Source organism: Oxyura jamaicensis, chromosome 7, assembly GCF_011077185.1.
Source record: "Oxyura jamaicensis isolate SHBP4307 breed ruddy duck chromosome 7, BPBGC_Ojam_1.0, whole genome shotgun sequence".
Lineage (NCBI taxonomy): Eukaryota > Metazoa > Chordata > Aves > Anseriformes > Anatidae > Oxyura > Oxyura jamaicensis.
In genome coordinates, this window is record NC_048899.1 from 37,722,178 (window position 1) to 37,741,094 (window position 18,917).

Here is an 18,917-nt window from a genome sequence, read left to right on the forward strand (position 1 = left end):
ACTATTTACCATAGTTCCAAAACAGCAAATGCAAATTTCATCTTGTCTAAAGAGATGACATCCTGGTATGGGACCAGAGACAGCAGGCGGAGACGCCAGGAACAAGGAGGTGGAGCTGGCTGGCAGGGCAGACGATGGCCCCGGACAAGAGGATCAGGTAGGAGTGAATCTGAAGAGGAGCTACTACAGCCAAACCAGGATTCGGCAAGGTGATTTTATTCAGCTGCAATCTTTACAAGGTTGTCAGGGTTTGACATAAAACCCAGACAACAAAAAGCAAGCGGTACCTTACCAGTGCAGTTGTCAGAGCTAACTCAAAAATTGGTGTTGCTCAGCCACTACTGACCTGCCAGTATTGAAACTGCTGTCGGCATCACTGGTTTAGCAGGCCTGAGCACTTACGGAAGTGCATGGGAAATACTAATGCTATGAACCAGAAAACAAAACAACTTGAGGCTCTTCAGAAAAGAGAATGGAAGACCAAAGCAGAAAGAGCACTCATTTCATTAAAAGATTATCCTTCTTAAAGGATTTTCTCTTCTCCGAGGCTGAAAAACTTCCTATCCTTGCTTAAGCAACGTAGGTAGTACCCAAAAACGCCGAGTGTTGGTGAGCTGTCAGTGGTCAGCAAGGAATAGAGGAGAACCTTTCCCAGGGCCTGACTCTGGGCACCCACGTCCAGCCCCACCAGGAGCCCCCTGGGGTTGCTTCTGGCTCCAGAGGAACTTGGAAGAGATGAAAGTGCTTAAACTCACCATCTTCCCACTTTGACAATGTATTTTAAAACACGGCGCCAGCACTATTTTAACAACGTTACCCTTTCGTTGGCATAATTGCAGTGGATCATCAGTCATGACTGGAAAATTCCTTAAGCATGTCGGGCTTCCAACTAAACATCTGGGGGTTGGTTTAAAGAACACGGACACAATATTTTGAATAACTTGCTTCTTTATTGAGTTCATAATTTAATTTCATAAAACTCTGCATGTAAGGCAAAACAGCCAACGCTCTGTATGTTTTCACAAAGTATTTCTGAACATTCTGATTTCACAAAATCAACATTTTTCCTAAATTGGTTTTACAAAACAAAATAATAAATTAGGATGGGCATTTGAACCCTTATAATGGGTCCAATATCTTAAAAGTTTAACAAAAAAAAAAAAAAAAAAAAAAAAAAAACTGTCACATTCCTATGGACTGGCTTGATCCCTAATTTCAGTGAATGAGACAGAACTCTGTAGTAATCATTCAGTTTTAACTCTAAGCATTTAACACTAGAAATGAAAGTTACAGACAAGACAGGAATAAACATGTATCATTCTGATAGCTCTTCCAAGTCTAAACAATTCACATGAGTGTTTTTTTAGCTGTATACATATCCAGACCTATCAAAACAATTATCTCTGTGCATTTGTACAGTTCATTTTTGTACACAAAAGTGAAATTTAGGCTACATTAGATTGTTCCATCCTTACTCAAGGTGGCAGAAACCTCACTGCCTGAACCTCTGACACTGCTCTGGAAAACAGAACTGGAAAGTATTAAAAAGGCATAAGGGTGCTTCTGATCTCAATTACAGCAACTAGTTTCGCTGCCGACTGATCAGTTTTGCACCGAAAAAAGACTGCTCATTTGGTTTATCTACAACAGAAGATGATCTGGATCTGAAAGACTATTCTACTCCCGCATCAGGCATAAGAATTGTATAAACACAATTTCATTCAAAAGTCTAAATGCTCTAAGATTTTCACATTGAAATTATGAATATACTTCCACGTCTAAAAAAGATGCTGTCAAGGGATGCTGCAGGAGCTGTTACAGGTGGGAAAAGAACTGTTATCGCTCCTATGAATACAAACACACTTATTTTCTTCTCTCAAAAACTTATAGTGCCAACTTCTAAGGCCCTTTTCATGGCATGGCAAGCTGCAAATTTAATAAGCATTCCATCTCCTCAAGTATCAAAGCTCTACCTTCTTCATGCATCTCAATCACGAGAACTTTCTTCTGTAAAGGCAACAGCAGCAGGCCACCACTCCTGTTTTCAGTGGTCATCTCTTTGCCCGAAGAGACATACCTAAACTTCAGCAGTCTTTCATACCTGCTTGGTCCACCCAGCTTTGTATTTCTGTCCTCCTATGTGAATGAGAAATCCGCAAAAATTCTTTTCTCATCACATACTCCCTGACAGCAAGACACAATGAGCATTACATGTGCCCAGAATGCAGGAAACTAAAGGCAAAATCTGGACAGAAGAGGCCTCACTGATATGAAGAACCTTTTTTTTTCCGGTTCTGAACTTTATTTATTGGGAGGAATGGGCTTTTTCACCTTCGTATGCAGACTTCCCAGGCTGTGCATGAGAGAAATGAGGCAAATCTGAAGGGACACTGAGGTGCACAGGCTGCAACAGTACAGTTTATTAGAAGCACAATGTGTAGAATAACATGAATGCTATCTTTCTACCTGTGTTGAAACAGGCTCTGAACCTCTTTGTTCACTTCCCTTGTAAATTCAAAAACCTCAGAAGAATTTCCTATCACATCAATGTGAGTAGCATAAGGAACAACCAAAACAGAAGGGTAGTAGGATTTTAGAGTTTCACACACCGATTTGTATTTCAGCTTTTCATCTCTGATGTACCCCTCAAGGTATATCCTTTCTTTACATAAAGTGTTATGAAGTTTTAGAGATTGACGTTCAATTTCCTCTTTGAATGCTAATACCTGTCCAGCATCAGGCCTACTTCTAACTTTCTGAAGATATAGTGTAGTTATATCACCATCAGTGATGTCAGAAATTACAACGTCAGTATTCGCTAGGAGTTTCTTGGGAAGAAAGTTCCTCATATAGAGATATGTATCTGTGTCAAGAACAACCACTTGCTTTTCCCCTTCTGCATCGTGAACAAAATTATTTGTATTTGTGGTAAGTCTGCACTGCTGCTGCTGCTTCTTCCGTCTCTGATAGGACTTACTTTCTTCATTTTTGTCCTCTGAAAGGGATTTTGCTTTTAGTAAAAGGAAATCTCTTAGCAATTCAATTGCTGGAAATGACCCTTGAACAGAAATATGTCCATTGGATTGCAGAGGGCCAAAGCTCAAAGCTGTGTTCTTCTTTTTAATTTCTTGTATCAGATCTTCTAAAACATATCGATCTTTGAAAACAGACATATTGACGACAGATGTGACAGAGCTGAAGACCTAGAATTTTGAATTAGAGAAAAGTTAAGTAATGGTTAACATAGCAAAGGAAGCACAATGAGATAAATAATGAATGAACTTACGTTTTTGCAGTAAGGAGTTACTTTCAAAGGATAGTATCTGGACAGTCTCTTGTCTTCTAGTCGATGCTCATTCTTCTTTAGAACACTCTCTGCAACTAAACAGAAAGCCACTTGTTGCTTTTTTGTTCTGCAGTAAGATAATGCATTACTACCAGTCTGATAGTGGAACACTTCGTGGGTGTTTTTTTCTTGATGCTTTCCCTAACAATTTCCCATACATACACACAGGTGATTCAATACTCTTGCCTAATATTTTATGCATTAGTCAAAAGTGCTGAGAGAGAGACAGAAGGCTCTTTCTAGAACATTAATTGTCAGGGATTTATTCCCAAAGGCCTGACTACAAAAATCAGGTTATGCACGGTATAAATTTATTTCTAAAAACAAACAAAACAAACACTTTGCACGAAGCCTCTTCAGAGTCATGACTTCACTGAACAGAAATAAAATCCTAAAACTCTGACTAAGAGAGAGGTGTTAGTCTCCCAGACATACAAAATCCTAGTACCAGTAAACAATTTATAATCATCTGTTTTAGGGTAAACATTCTAGGGTTAATTTCTGGGGGAACATTTCCTACAGCGTATTAGAGTCAATACCTTCTTGATCTTCAAAAGTTACATATGCAACTCCTTTTTCCTTTGTTGGATACATTATGTCCTCCACATCTCCACCATTATTCTTTGACTTTTGGAAATGAATCACCAGTATGTCACTCATGACATCATCCTTCAGAATGCCATCTGGAACACCAGAGATGACAACTGTCCTTGCTGATTTAGCTGCCCGTCCCGCGTCCTGCACAAAGAGAAATGGGGTACTGTAAGCACAAGGAGTACCAGTGACCTGCCGTGGAGCACCCTGACTGCTGAAGTGACTCCCCTTCATTTTTAGTCAGACAAGATGCCCATTTCATAGATAACTAAGACTGCTGAGTCAGATTCTGATTTCAGTGAATACCAGACTCCCTCAGGCACTCTTATGTTACTGTGCAGTACAAAATGTGTCATTTACACACTCTCGGTATCCTCATTTGTTAGAGCAACAAAAATTAGAACTAAATTTAACAGCTTCCAAACGAAAGGCCCAGTGTCACACGGGTAAGATTGTTTGCTCTAATATTCAAGACTGAAAGAAAATGAAAAATGTTAATTGCATGTACTGTTCAATAAGCATTCTCTTTTCCGAGTGGCAAGGTCAGATTGAGACGGTCCTTACTTGTTATATTCATGAGAGCTGGGATCCAGCATTATGCTCTGACTCATCTCTCTCCACTTATTCAATGGACAACCTTGTTAAATTGGAAGAACATAATCCCAGTCATCTGAGACTCGCAGTGCATAAAATGACTACTACACACATGATTTTCATCAGAGCCAGACCTCCCAATGCTGCAAACATGAAACCCATCCTAAATAGGATTTGCATCTATGTCTTGTTGAGGCAAGCGTATTTTCTTTCCACTCTTATTCGGCAGAAATAATAAACAGCATTATTTCACTGGAAATATGGCAAAATCACCGTAAACGGTGGGACACTGAGGAAATTTTGTAACAGTTCATTTACTTTTTTTGGAAGAAAGAAAATAGTTTAGTATGTTTGCATGGGGCGTTTATGGGAACAAGTTGTCAATAACTTCAGAGCGACTATTCCAGGTCAGTCCCTCAGACTGTATTCTTCGGGCATCTCTTACAAAGTTTCTTCTGGACTGGGGCTGTATAAAATATTGTGGCCCTCCTGGCACCTAGGAGGCCTGCTTTTACCACTCGCCCAAATAAAGAGCTAGGCGCTTCGGTTCTGTGGGTAATTATTCCTGGTAACGTTTGTGCAAACAGCAGGTTTCTGCACTAATGAGACAACACGGAGGGAATACAAACAGGGCGCTTCGGGGGCTGGCGAGGTTTTATGCAGGATTTTCTCCTGCCTCACGCAGCCGGGGCGATCCAAGCTGCCAGACAGCCCCCACACCTTTGCCAGCTGGCTCTTCGGAATAATAATAAAAAGAAAAACGCGACGAAAAAGCAGGGGATTTGTGCTGGGATTGATGCCGAATCGCTTCTGAGGCACGTACGCGCCCGGGGCTGCAGCGCGGGGCGGCAGGAGGTGCTGCAGGGCCACACGGGCACAAAGCCGGCACCCCGGGGGAGGTACCCGGGCTGCCCCACGACCCCCCGGCCGTACCAACCCACCTCACGACCCCTCACGGTGCACCAACCCGCCCCAAGCCCCTCCGGCCGTACCTGAGGGCCCGGCGGTGCGCTACCACCCGCCGCCGGGCCCTCGCCCTGTCCCGGCCTCAGGGCGCCCCGCCGCCATTTCGCGACCCCCCCCCGGGCGGCCCCTCCGGCCCTGCCGCCGCTGCCACTTGCCATGGCCGTCGCTGTGCCGGCCCCCGGCGAGGCGGCTGTCCCCGGGCACCCCGGCTGCCGGAGCGGGGAAGCGAAAGAGAAAGCGATGGGCGGGCGCCGGGAGGGCCGGGCCGGCTGCCCGCCTCTGCGGTGCCGTCCCCTGACGGCGGCCCAGGGTGAATTCCTGACGAGGAAGGGGAAGGGCAGTGCCCTTTGCAGCGACATCGTCTAAACGCTCCATTTTCATCGCTAAAACCGTGTTCCAGCCTTTACGTGGCACAGCTAGTACTGTAAAATAAACTTTTATCAATTCATCCGTGAGAAAATAGAACAAATGCCTTAGAACGTTAATTAAAATCTCATCTTTATTTTGTGTGCTTAAAGCCTGCTTCTTCTCACTTCTCCCCCACACAGTGAGACCACAGGAGAATTTTAAATGTTTTCATTTTTCAAGGACTTCTTTCTGAACATTTATCAGTGAAGTATGGTTACAATTACTGACAGTCTTCATCAAGTTTCTTCTCTTTCATTTTTAAGGCATTTGATCTCATCAATATTTTAGGACTGTTAAAGGCAAAAGCACATAATCCCCATAAACAAATCATTCATTTTTCCTTCTTTTTTTCCTATTTCATAATTGCCAGGTAATCAATCCCTGCCTTTGCATGCCCTGAACAGTAAGAGGAGCTACAGTCACACGTATCTCTCCCACCAGAAAATGCAGTCAGCTGTGGTGCTAGCAGTCTTATAGTTTCCCATATGTATTCGTTGTCTATTAAAAGTTTATCTTAAAATTCCACCTGAGATATATTTGTAGTGCTTCCCTTAAGGTGCTTTTTATCTGCATGCTAAGATGTCAAATAGTATAAAAGGGAGTTAGAGTGGCCTTCCAGTACCTCAGGGGGCCTACAGGAAAGCTGAAGAGAGTGGGGGAGTGCAGGGATAGGACCAGGTGTAACAGCTTTGAAGTAACAAAGAACAGCTTTAGATTAGATATAAGGAGGAGATAGAAGTCTTCACTCAGAAGTGAGGCCCTGGCCAATGCTGCCCCATCCCTGGCAGTGCCCAGGGCCAGGCTGGATGGGGTTTGGGCAGCCTGGGCTGGGAGAGGTCCCCACCCTAGGAAAGGGGTTGGAACCTGGTGGGCTTTAAGGTCCCTTCCAGCCCAAACCCCTCTGTGATTCCCTGTTACAGCTGTGATACTTGGAAAAGATGACTGGTGCCTTACTGTTTTTGCCCCCAGGGATAGCAAATATATAGGATCACAGCAGAAAAGTAAAAACATCCACCTTTGGACAAGAAATCCTTCTCTGACTTTGCAATTCCATTTTATTTCAAAAATCTGAAACGATGAACTGGAAACAAAAGGGGGGGGTTACATGCTGAAAAATTAATTTCTCCTAAAATCTATATCCCTTTTTCAAATGACCCATCTAATACACACCCTCACAGAGCTGGCAGCCTGGCCAGTCACATGCAACTGAATAAATTCCTCAGACTCAGTGTTCAGCATCAGATTTTTTAATCCAGCACTGTTACAAAGAAATCTGTTTTAAAGAATCATCTGAAGTCTTAGCTGTAGTATTTTCAATTTGAAAAATAAGGAACAAAAATGTAATTGTAGAAACAAATATTAAACAATAAACCAGGATATTAATTTATGAGAAACTCAATAGCATTTGGATCAGATCCTAGAGGATGTATCAAGGAAGTAATAGTATTTTGACAGCTAAAAGCAGTATTTTTTTTTCCAATCAGTAAAAGTCCACAGGTTTCCAAAACGCAAACCTTAGATTAAGTTTTATGTGCTGGTAAGGGCTTTTTTCTTGACTTTAATCAGGAACATCTGGAACACAAAGCAGTACCTTTTATCAAATTTCTATGCAAAGTTTGTGCCATTAAACAAATCAGAAAGACAGGCAGTTCCTCTTTCAGATATAAATTTCTGAACATTTAAGTATAATTCTACAAGAAGTCTTGGTGTTAATTCCTGTGTCTCAGATGAAACAAAAAGTCAGAACTTCATGAGTTTGACCTCCCATTTTCCATTTGGCATTCTAAGCATCCTCCTCAAAGCAAACCCATGTAGCTCCTTTTGATACATATTTGATTCTCTCTGTTTCTCCACCACCATTACTAGGCTTTTGAAAATGAATTTCAATCATGTCCTGTACACTTTCCTCATCATCTTCAGTCTCTCCAATTCCTTTCAGCAGAATGGAATTCTTAGAAATCCCAGAAAATAGCTATTTAAGACAGAAAGAGAAAGTTGTATTATACATCAGCTGTCACACGTACATCTAAAGGAACTGAAGGGTACTGGAAATAAACATATTCTCAGTCAGCTATGGCTAGGATCTTTGATTACCTTTTAAGATTTTGGTCAATGTGCTATGTATCTGTCACTGAAAATAACAAGAGTTCTGAACTTTACCATACAGTGCTAAGTTTAATAGAAATTGTGCCCAGCCTCCCTAACTGGTTTGCCCCATACTCCTTAACGCACACTCTATTTTAGGGGATCTCTGATGGTTATAGGCCGTATCAATCCATCAAAATCAATGCTAACGCATGATACACATCTGCAAAGAATGTCATATCTCTTAAGTGCACAAATGCTAGTCAATGCTTTAATTATAAAGGCCTGATTATATACACAGCACTGATTTGATTACAATCTATTCATACAAAGTAAAAGACAATTTCAGTGAGAGCATCATGAGCAAGCAGACTAGTGCTAAAGGAAAAGGAGTTACTATTTGGGTCGAACAACTGAATGAAAAAAAATGAATGAGCAAGTGTTTCACAGAACAAGGGTCTCTCCTGAGATTATCAACAAGGCCTCTCATTAGGGCTGAACATGACAGTGCTTTGTGACATGGAAAAACGTTGTGCCTACTAATAACATACTCCACAAACAATTCAGTATCTGCCTCCTGCCTGGCACAGACATTATGGTAAGTAATGATATAATTTAATCAAAGAAAGACATGCGTACCCTTTTAAAGTAAATTATAGCTCTCACACTACAAAACACAGGATTATCAGCACAGCAGCATACTGCAGATGCACACTTGCTATTAGGATTCACAGACTGAGTACAGAAAAACTTCTGCACTCCTCAGAACTGAAAATTCTGCCCATATCTCGTATTTCCCACATACCTGCTCTGTTTAGGGAGTAGCCTGACATAGATTTTTTTACCTGAAGCTTTTCCAAGTGTACGCTGGTGCTTGGAGACACATGAAGCCTGTAAGGCCTTCCATTCACAAAGAAAGGACATATAGTACTTCTCACAAAGCCATTGGCTGCTGTAAGGGAGACAGAGAAAAAGAGGAATAACAGTAATATAACCTCAAATGCATTTTGTAAGTATATCAAAGAGCAAACTAATCTTCCTTATTTGGATTTAGAAACTAATATATGACATCGTGTTTGCAGATTCTTCATATGCAAATTGAAAAAAGTTCATTTGGCATATCCAAAAAAGCAAGATCAGGAAATACCCACAAAAGCTTCTGAAATAAATCTAAAGTAGATGCTCTAAATAGATGTGGCTCCACTGATCTTTTTAGAATTTCACACACTTAAACCAAAATGCCTAGAGTTGGGCATACTGAAAGCTTCTCTAAGTTTAGTGTCATGAAACAAGAGCTAAAAATCAAACACATTTTCCTAACTTTCTCTTCACAATATGTGTCTAGTAATGCAAAGGAAAAAGGTTTTTGACAAAGTTAAGATAGAAACAAAGCTGAAGAGCTACATATCAGGTCATGTTTGATCAAAAAGGAATGTGAAGTAACATGATATTCACAGATACATGTGTGAAACCACATCTTTTCCTGATCTACTTAACTCTCTGGGAAGGAGAGCTTCCCAGGAGGGAAGGATTATTTGCATTCACTGGTTAAATTAACACAGAACATAAGGGAATGGAAACAGATGAGACGGCCTGCACATCCAGCTAACAAAAGTATTACTATACCTCCAGGTTTGAGGAATGTAATAACAGCTGTTCTAGACTTCTTGTCGTATTTTACATTCTCTACTTCTCCTCCTCCATGTTCAGATTTGTAGAAATTCAGCTCTAATTTGTCTCTCACCCAGTCATCAGGAATTGATAGCTCAGGTACTTCTGAAACATCAATCTTCTTTCCAGAAATAGTGATGTGGAGCTAACAAAAATAATGCGTGCATTTTGTGATCGAAAACACAAGACTGAACATAAAGTACTTTATGTACTGCAAGTATATATCTTTATAGTTTTATATTATTTTGGTTAATTACCTCAAATTTGATTCCCATTCCAAGCGTAAAAGGCATTACTTTCACATCTGTTGTTTTTCTGTCCAGGTTCAGAGTATGCTTACCCATTTTTATCAGTCTCTGGGCAACTGGGGAAAATAACAAGTTTTCAGCAGAGAAAAGCCTTGTTTAATCATTATAAAAACACAACTATTCCTCAGTCTCTTAAGAAAAAGCTCTTTTTACATCGATAAGTAAGAAATGAGTAAGTTTGGCAACCATATCCCACTATCTACATCTTCAGGCATGTCTACATCTGTTAAATCTCACCAGTTATAGTCAACAGCTAATATATGATACTATCTTTAGAATAAAAGACACTGTCAAAAGATGCTCTCACTGTCTCAAATATTAATACTAGCCTTTCTGTATTTTATTTAAAAGATCTGTGGATACAAACCACATCATTGCCAGCTGTAAAGAATGCCTATTAGGCAATGTTAGATTTTAGCTGAAATAAATGAATCCGACACCAGCTTTACATCTGCAATATACTTGCATAACTGAGTTAGCCACCACGCAGGCCCAGGCAGACTGCAGGCCAAGCAGCAGGCATCTCGGTGGCAAGCAGGCAACTTGCAGACTGCACCATCCCTCTAACGTCTCACATCTACCCATCATCTGATGCATGTAGACTTAACCAGCACAACTTCTGTCAGAATAAGGTACTGAGTAAAGAAAGTAATCAAATTCTGCTGTCAAAACATTTTGCATCGTACTTAACAAAACTGAGGTAGAAACATATTCCCAATTTCAAACACAAAGCGTTGTTTGTATTAGGTGAAAGCAGAAATGCTGTTATCAAACACGCATGCAAAGCACTTGGAAGAATTTTTTGCTAATGACTGGCAGCAGAATAGTGAAAAGTTCCATGTGTACTCTTCTTTGGCTGTTGCTTAGGCTTTTTTTCCCTAAATGTTAATGTAAAACTTTTCCCTTTGGTAATGAAAGGCAGCAGAGACATTAATTTTATACTTAAAACACGCATCATACCTTCTGCATCTTCAAAAGTAAGCAGTGCCTGGTTTTGATTCAGTTTGAACGGGATTTTTGATGTTACAGAAAAAACACAGCGAGTATTAATATCTGAAAAATCATCCTTCGTGTCTTCCATGTGAGTGAACTCCACTTTCATGTCTGCTACCTTTTTTTCAATCTAATATTTTAGAATCAAGATAGAGAAAAAACACTGATGTAATTATTGCCTAACAGGAAAACGAACGGTACAGTCTTGAGTTGCGTAATTTTCAAGTTCAACAGTCACGCAGATTGAAGTCACAGCTGGTAACACAGGTATAACTGCAAACTGACTGCACATGTCTATTCCTCAGATTCTTGTCCGTGAGTTTGGGTTTGTTTTTTATTTTTTCCTTTGATTAACTTTGAACTTGGACTTGACCCTATGCAATAAAAATTCAGTTGAAGTCTACAGGTGTTTCTATCAGTAGAATTAGAATACTTTTGGTAAGTAAAATCTGTAAAATGCAAGTATCAGATTTGTTCATTGTTCCACTTAGTTTTGCCCACTTGCATCACTGCTCTACAGAAATGTTAACTCTGCTAACAAACTGCCTTGCATGTTACCATCATAGTAATACACAAACAGCCAAGAGTTTTATAACTACCATAAATTAAATGTTCATGAAAATGTTGGTTAGAAAAGCTGCTTTAATAGATTTGAGGGAGTTTTAGATATCTCTTTTTTTCCCATTTACATAACTGTTTCAAACTAAAATCCCGTGTAGAAGAAAAATATTGTGTCAAGATAAAATAGCCAGAGCAATAAAAGCATTCCTGCCACGTATCTTCAAAACCAGCATCTTATCTAGGAGTCTGTTTTCTTTCTGTTCCCTCTACTGCCAATGGACACATTTTTCCTTCCATCCTCTTACCCGAGAAATATAAAATGCAAGTACTTGAAAATTAGCAATGCTATGTGAATTTTTTACTCCAGTGATTTCCATTTAACCATTTTCTGCTTTTCTTCGTTCTTCTCCTGTTTTCAATATCTCACACACTTGTACTTGTTTCCATATCCTTAACCTTCTTCACATTACCTTGCCAGGTAAAATAGGAAAATAAAGCTTCAAGCTGTATTTTACATTGAAATCAATAAATGTTGCTGAACAACTTGGCCCCAATGGTCTAGAACTGGCAAAATAAAAATGTGCCCTTCCAAAAGAACTGCAAAGTACTTCAAACCTTACCTTACCATCCCACGAAAGCTCTGCATTACATTCTGCAAGGTCTTCTTTGAGCTTTTCAATCTCCTTCTTCAGTTTACTGTTTTCTTGGTTTAGTACACTAAGTTCTTCCTATAGCACAAAAATATTAAATGCAAAATTAAACACGTAGAAGATATTCCAGAAAAATCTGTAGACAGTAGAAACTGTATCAGCCTTTAATTATTACATTTAACCTATTGATTATATTTTAGTAGTTTGCAATATTGAAGCCTTAATTTCTTATCAGCGATTCTCAGGCCAAACAAAACTTCACTGAAACAACCTCAACAGCCTACAGAAAATTCTCCTGTTACCGTACCAATGACTACACAGCACTTTGAAGTAATGCACCAATTATTTCTAGAAAGAAGAGCCATCTTCAGACAAGTTCTGGCTGAAACCAGCTTATTGTCACTCAAGAAATGCTATTCCCTTGGGTGCTGTAACATCTAGCAGGTGCTGGGATCCGAGGAAGCAGTGGAAACAACCCATTCAATTCTCTCTTCATCACACAAAACTGAAACTTACCTCTTGGTGGAAAATCTCAGAAAAGGAAGACTGGTTTTGCCTGCCTTCATTTTCTACACGAGATAGGTCTCAGTTCTGCCTTCGCTCTTCCAACATTACTGTAAGTTTTATTTTATTGTACCGGTTCTTAATCTGCCATTGAAAAACTACGTGTGAAATAGCCTAGTCTTAGAGTCTGCAAAGCGCTGAAGCTGTTTAAACTGGAAAGGAAATCCTGCTCTTATCTTCTCCAACCAGAACTTCTCTCACAATTCCCCAAATACTGAGAGCTGTAAGCCTTCTCCATACCTTGTGGATGTCCCTAGACTTAATACTCTCTTTATGAAGGTTCTCTTCAAGCTCCTTTAGAGCTGTCAGCTCATCCTGTAGTTTAACATATTCTTTGTCAGCACTTAATTTACGAAGTTGAAGGTCAGCTTTTACTTTTTCAGCTTTTTCAAGTCTTTCCTGGATGATAAAGAGAAAAAAGACTCTTCAAATTCTTTTTTTCCCCACAAGAACAAACAAAACTTTAGCTAAGCCCTTTATATTTATTTCTTTATTTTAATGCTTTGGATAAATATTTCTTTTAGACATACAGGTATAGTTACCACTGAGATTAACAAAAGCAAGTATGTACCATTAAAGAACAGAGAGCAAGTCAGACAAACATCTGTTATGACAGGGGGAGAGCTGACTTGGATTTAGAAGGGTGAACTGATGGTCTTCAAAGTGTCTTTGAGCTAATTTCCATGATTCTATACACTTTATAGAACTTGCCTTCCATTTCTCCAGTTCTTGTTTAAGACTTTCCATCTCAGCTTTGGACGTGTCAGGACCAGGAGTCGTCATACACTGGAGAGAAAAGAAAAGGCATGCTGAATTTTATTTCCCTATTAGAGAATAACTGAGACACCCTAAACAATTCAAATTAGTCTTCAGGATTTAAAAAAAAAAGTAACCCTTTGCAGCTGGACAATACATTTTGCAATGGTAGTTTGCAATGTATTGGCATTAGTGAAAGCCCAATGCTTTTTGTCTGTATGCCCACTTCCTGCTTTTTTCCAGTTGGGCAGGCAAGATGTGGTAAGTCAGACATTTTGAGAAACCCATTACACTTCGTAATTAAATCTTCCTAGTATCCTCATGCCACATGATGGCATATACCTCTTTATTATTATTTAAAAAAAAAAACAACAAAACATTCAGACAATTAGTCCAAATCAGGGAACTAATTTAATTGGCTGGACAGGACAAAAGTCTAAGAAAACAGCAACTGGTCAGTCAGTATTCACTATTTGCTAATTATCCAACTGAAAATATTCACAGGCTAATATTTTAATAAATCATAAAAGTATGTTATTCCACAGCCAGCTAAGCCCCTCAACCCTGCAAAGGTTTATCTATAAACTTTCTCGGCAGTGAGAAGAAGGTGTAAAGAGAATATACAAGCCTAAAGAGAAAAAAAAATGCAAAATGGGATGTTTCCAAGCTCAGGCAGGTTAGACAATGAATGGTCTTGCGGGAAAGGCAATAAAAGAAGAATTTCAGATTTTAAGTCCTTCAGGGCAGAAGTTCAGAAGCATGGGGAAATTACAACTGGATAAAGCCCATATTCTCTGTTCTGTTTTGTTTCTATGACTGCAATATTCTACAGAAAAAGAAAAAAAAAATCCAAAGAGACCCGCTGAAACAATCCCTCCCTTCTACTTAAGATTACATAAAACTTGAATGTGAACCATGAAATTTATACATGGAAAAGGCCTGTTACATAATCTAGTTAATTCTCTTGCTAATTCTGTTTTATTTTTCCTAAAAGCAATAAAACATAAAATATTTTTTTTCCACAACTTTGTCCAGTTTCAAATGCCTGTTAAGCAACAGGGAAATCCCCATCTGCGTATAACTTAGAACCGGAAGAAAATTTCCTTCACTCAAGGGACTGAGTGCAGGAAAGCAGAACAATGCACGTTCAACAGCTGTAAGATGATAAGAAAGGATGCCTGCGTGTTATGGAAAATGCTCAATGGCAACAGTTTTCAACCTCAAAGAAATAAAAAAATGCCAAGAAAACACAAGAAATCCAAGGGAAAGTCCCATCCAAACTACTTGCCATGCTGCAAGAACTGGATCAAGGGAGGCACCAGGAAAAAGGAAATTCCCCTAAGAAACTTCAATGGAAACAGATGAGCAGACGAGGCAGGACAAGGAAATTCCAGCAGTCTGTAATGCAGACACTTTGGAATGGGACTCTCCCTATGGAGACAAGGGCCAGTTAGGAAAGAAAGAGAAAGGGAAGCCCTGCTACAAACTGAGGTATGAGGTTTCAGAAAAGACTTATATCGGGCACTGGCATCTGGAATTTAAAATGTTATTAAAGTGGGGATGGAGAGAACGAGGAATGTCCAAAGTATTAAAGGATGGAAGACAGTGAGACAAGAAGTTTAAGAAGCACTGTCTTACCAGTCCAGGCATGGATCTCCATTCAGAGACCCTATTATCAAATACAGACTTTACCAGGTAACACATCAGGAAATACTTACAAAACCATTATCTTTTAAAGGCTGCAGTAGACTTGATAAATCCATTGAAACCTGAGGGAACAGAAAAAATAATTACAAGAATTGCATGTATTCACTCTTTTTGTAGCAAATAGTCCGGAATGGAATACCGTAAGCTGTGCTGGGATAAAATGATACATTTTCTTAAATATATATACATATATATATATAAGGTATCTGAAGCCTCCTTCCTTACTACACATAAAAACCAGACATACATGAAGAATTCTTACGTTTCCTTTCTGCTCCATATAGTGTTACAAAAACATATAACATTACGTGTGCTCTGTGATTAAGAGGTGTAACACTTAAATCTGCTTAAAGCACATGACAATACCCCAATACCCTTTTTTTTTTTTTTCAGAGCTGATAACGTAACACCTGGAACCTGTTGCCACAAGATTTTGTGGGGGCAGATAAAAAGGAATTTAGAGACAATCACAGGCCGCTTATCTGCAGACAGGCAGATGTGAAGGCACACTAGTTCTAAAGCAAACCTAAGACAGGCAAGTACCAGGACTTTACACCATGGGTGCTGACGGTGCTCACAACATCCCCAAAATACCGGTATGGGTGGGCAACAGCGCCCTGACCCCGCTGGCCACCTCTTAGCACTCATATCCCCAAATCCTGCGCCCAGCATTTGTATGACACCACAGCACCTGCTGGAGGCTGGAAGCTGAGGCCACCTTCGGTTAGCCACCAAGTGTCCCAGTCCGCTCTGTGCTACGAAACCAATATTTACTTAGGCGTAAGCCTCAGGTTATGGTCAGATGAAGTTAAGTGACATAACTGAGGAGCGCCTCCACGCCTCCAGAGCACCGTCCCCCCGGCAGCCAGCCTCACCACCTCCCCTGGAGCTCAGGGAGAAGGACAAGGGGCAGCCCACCCGTGAGGCCGGGGGCTCGCCTTCCTCCCCGGCCCGCCGAAGGCCGGAGCTCGGGGGCAGCGAGGCGGCGGCAGCCGGGCCCCAGCGCTGTGGGGCGGCCGCGGGTACCTGGGGGGCAGCCGGGTCCCGCGCAGCACCGAGCCCCCCGCGCCGCCTCCGTCACTGTCCCTTCTTTCCCTGTCCCTCTGCCTTTTGCTTTCTCTTTCCTTGCGGCTCGCCGGCCCCGCAGGGCTGTCCCCTTCCTCGAAATGACGTGGAGGAAGGCGGCACCTTCCTCCTCCTCCCCGCGGCTCCCCGCCCGCCGTTAGGGCCGGCCCCACGGGGCGGGGGGCCAGGCGGGCATAGGCAGGGCCGGGCTGGGCCGTGTGAGAGCCGGGCGGCTACAAACCCTGACATAATTCTGCTGAATGCGTGTTTTAGCTGTTTATTCCAAAGCACCTCTTATGGAAGCATGTGTGTTTTATAAAGAATGGGTTACCAGGCGGTGGCAAAAGGTATAAACATCCAGGGACAGAAATAACCCTCTGCTGAGGGATGGAACATCCTTAAAAACACCTTCTGGAAAACTGAGAGCTCTGGAAACCAAGAGGAGGGCAGCAGCCACATGTTCCTTGGCGTGCAGGCAGCCCACCATCCTGGGTCCAAGGGATGAGCCAGAGCCTTCCCTCAGCAAGCTGAAGGCTTCATCTTCCTGCAGGAGCACGGTTGCTTTATAAACCCCTCAGTATATAAATTTCCATAAGCATAAAAATTATGAATGGCTGACTCATAGAACTGGGCAACAAGTAATTTATGGTCTCTAGCCAACGCCAATTCATTCAGTAAATGTTTAAAGCCTCTTTGAGTGTTTCTCAAGTCCCTTGGCTGGCTGTATCACAAGTTTGGCGAGTCAGGCTGGAGCACCACTGACGATTATTTCCCTTTCTCTCCCTCAGAAAGTCCCCAGCTTTGGCCAGATCAGATCCCAGACCTGCATCCACACCTGCTAGGACCAGCATGGGGACAGAGGAGGAGAGCTTCAGCACATGTGTAAATCAGGAAATGTGGGCTGGTGTGAAGTGGCACATCATTGAAAATGTTCACTGTCTTAGGCAGAGAGCACTCATTCTCTAACTGAGACCTCAGGGAAAAGTTTCTTAAGGGAAAAAAAGGGTTAGATTTCCATGGCAAAAGTCTTGGAAACTCTACCTCAGTTTGAGGTAGAGAAACCACTGGCTTTTCCTTGGAGAGGAGGGTACAAGGTTTTGCTTCCTGAGAGATCCTTCTTCATGAAGGTAATGAAAGGAAAAGCCATGTACGGATCCTGAGAGAGCTGCTAAGGCTCACTTCATTCTGCAGATTGTGTCAATGGGACAGACTGAACTTGTGAAAGGAGTTGTCGGGTGGAAGATACACAATGTGTATGCTTAAACATGGAGAAATGGGGAAGTGGAAAAAAAAAAAAAAAAAAAGTGCCACAAGTGTCTTTTATTAATAGCCCTTGGATTCAGGAACACACAATGCATCCAAGATTGTAGCCAAGCAGTCGGACACAGCTGATTGAGTTCAAGACCGTTAACATCCATTTAGATACACATAGCAGATGTGTTGCAGACATGAATAAAATTCGGGCAATGTCTATGTTCTAGGCCAAGAAAAGAACAAAGCGTATTGCTTTCAGGAAAAAAACTGTCAGGTTTCCTTTAAGGCTAAGCTGACTAACTTTTAAATTTTACCCTCAGAACTGCAACCAGACTTGTACTCATTGGCCAAAGTATTTTGGATGGTTAGCCGTCAGTTGGCACTGATTGTTGAAAAAAAAATAATCCTCAGAAATACAAAATATGCCAAACAGACAAAGAATAGATGCTGGCATCATCACTTCAAAATTGGAATGATGCTTTCAGGGCAAAGCAGGAAAATCTGTATAGCAATGGAGCGTTACAATGAAATTGGTTGGGTTTTTCATACGCACTTGAGGGAGCCCGTGCAGGAATAGGCAGATCAGGGGCTTCAGAACTGCTGCTTTCCTTGGCTATGCAATGGGAACTTTGGATTGCAGCCTGCTAGGACAGCGGTCACCTTATGCCACTGAATTCAGAGGGAGTTTTACCAGTAAGGTAATTATTATGACAGTTTCAAATGTCCTTATCTGTTTTAAAGGTCAGTGGATGAAACTATGACCTTGTATTCAAGAAATTTTTATTATTATTTTTCTGCCTTGACAATGGATAACTATGTTTACTATTGCTTTGTAAACACAAAGCTGGTTACTAATGAGATGAGTAAAAGGGAGAGGTTTAGCTGGAGTAGCCAGGGAGGAGGAGGTGATTATGTTATGACCTAAGTACACCAGATTTTAGATTTAAATGTCAGAGTGGCAGGCTGTCCTCCAGTAACCATGGTCATGTTGGGAAGTCACCACTGATCTGGAAAAGCCTTATTTCTCCGAACACCAGGGAATGCAGCAAATCCAATCTGTTCACATGGCCTGCTTTGGGATTTGAGCTGAACAGTGTGTTTGTGCTTGCTTTGGGAAGGAAATACTGAACTGGACCAAGTCTCTTAACTGAAAATTGAGTTGATTTAGAGTTGACTTGTTAATTGATTTTCTATAACTCACAGTGTTAACCACATATTAATCAGGCTAATGGGAAAAGCATTAATTTCAAAACTCTGAAGAATCTAGCTAAGGGGAAAATCAAGGAGTAAAATACAGGACAGAGTACAAGAAGCTTTAAAACTCAGGATTTCTCTGAGCTGTCTGCATTGATACCAAACTCATTCTTTACAAGTCTGAAAAAACTCTTGATGGGT

The 18,917-nt window shown here is 41.0% G+C and overlaps 2 protein-coding genes across 2 annotated transcripts; both read right to left on the bottom strand.

Moving 5' to 3' along the window:
- Positions 1-935: 935 nt before the first annotated feature.
- On the bottom strand, positions 936-5,769 carry RBM43 (RNA binding motif protein 43). The gene is made up of 4 exons (XM_035331944.1): positions 5,656-5,769; positions 3,886-4,084; positions 3,287-3,381; positions 936-3,203 (listed from the first exon to the last, which is right to left on the bottom strand). The coding sequence occupies exons 1-4, from the start codon at positions 5,656-5,658 to the stop codon at positions 2,463-2,465; spliced, it is 1,038 nt and encodes a 345-aa protein (XP_035187835.1). The 5' UTR covers positions 5,659-5,769; the 3' UTR covers positions 936-2,462.
- Positions 5,770-6,939: 1,170 nt separating this feature from the next.
- On the bottom strand, positions 6,940-16,383 carry NMI (N-myc and STAT interactor). The gene is made up of 10 exons (XM_035331943.1): positions 16,240-16,383; positions 15,215-15,274; positions 13,452-13,526; positions 12,981-13,139; positions 12,147-12,254; positions 10,933-11,095; positions 9,922-10,028; positions 9,620-9,809; positions 8,839-8,945; positions 6,940-7,880 (listed from the first exon to the last, which is right to left on the bottom strand). Exons 2-10 carry the CDS (start codon positions 15,257-15,259, stop codon positions 7,692-7,694), a joined length of 1,143 nt encoding a protein of 380 aa, XP_035187834.1. The 5' UTR covers positions 15,260-15,274; positions 16,240-16,383; the 3' UTR covers positions 6,940-7,691.
- Between the last annotated feature and the right edge of the window lie 2,534 nt (positions 16,384-18,917).

Coding starts and splice junctions, on each gene's coding strand:
- NMI (XM_035331943.1), bottom strand. CDS start 15,259: ATGGATTTATCAAGTCTACTGCAGCCTTTAAAAGATAATGGTTTT. Junction 11,096..12,146: donor AGCTTTCGTGGGATGGTAAG/GTAAGGTTTGAA, acceptor CTAAAATATTAG/ATTGAAAAAAAGGTAGCAGA. Junction 9,810..9,921: donor GAATGGGAATCAAATTTGAG/GTAATTAACCAA, acceptor TATTTTTGTTAG/CTCCACATCACTATTTCTGG.
- RBM43 (XM_035331944.1), bottom strand. Junction 3,382..3,885: donor AACTTTTGAAGATCAAGAAG/GTATTGACTCTA, acceptor CTTTCTGTTTAG/TTGCAGAGAGTGTTCTAAAG. Junction 3,204..3,286: donor TAACTCCTTACTGCAAAAAC/GTAAGTTCATTC, acceptor TCAAAATTCTAG/GTCTTCAGCTCTGTCACATC.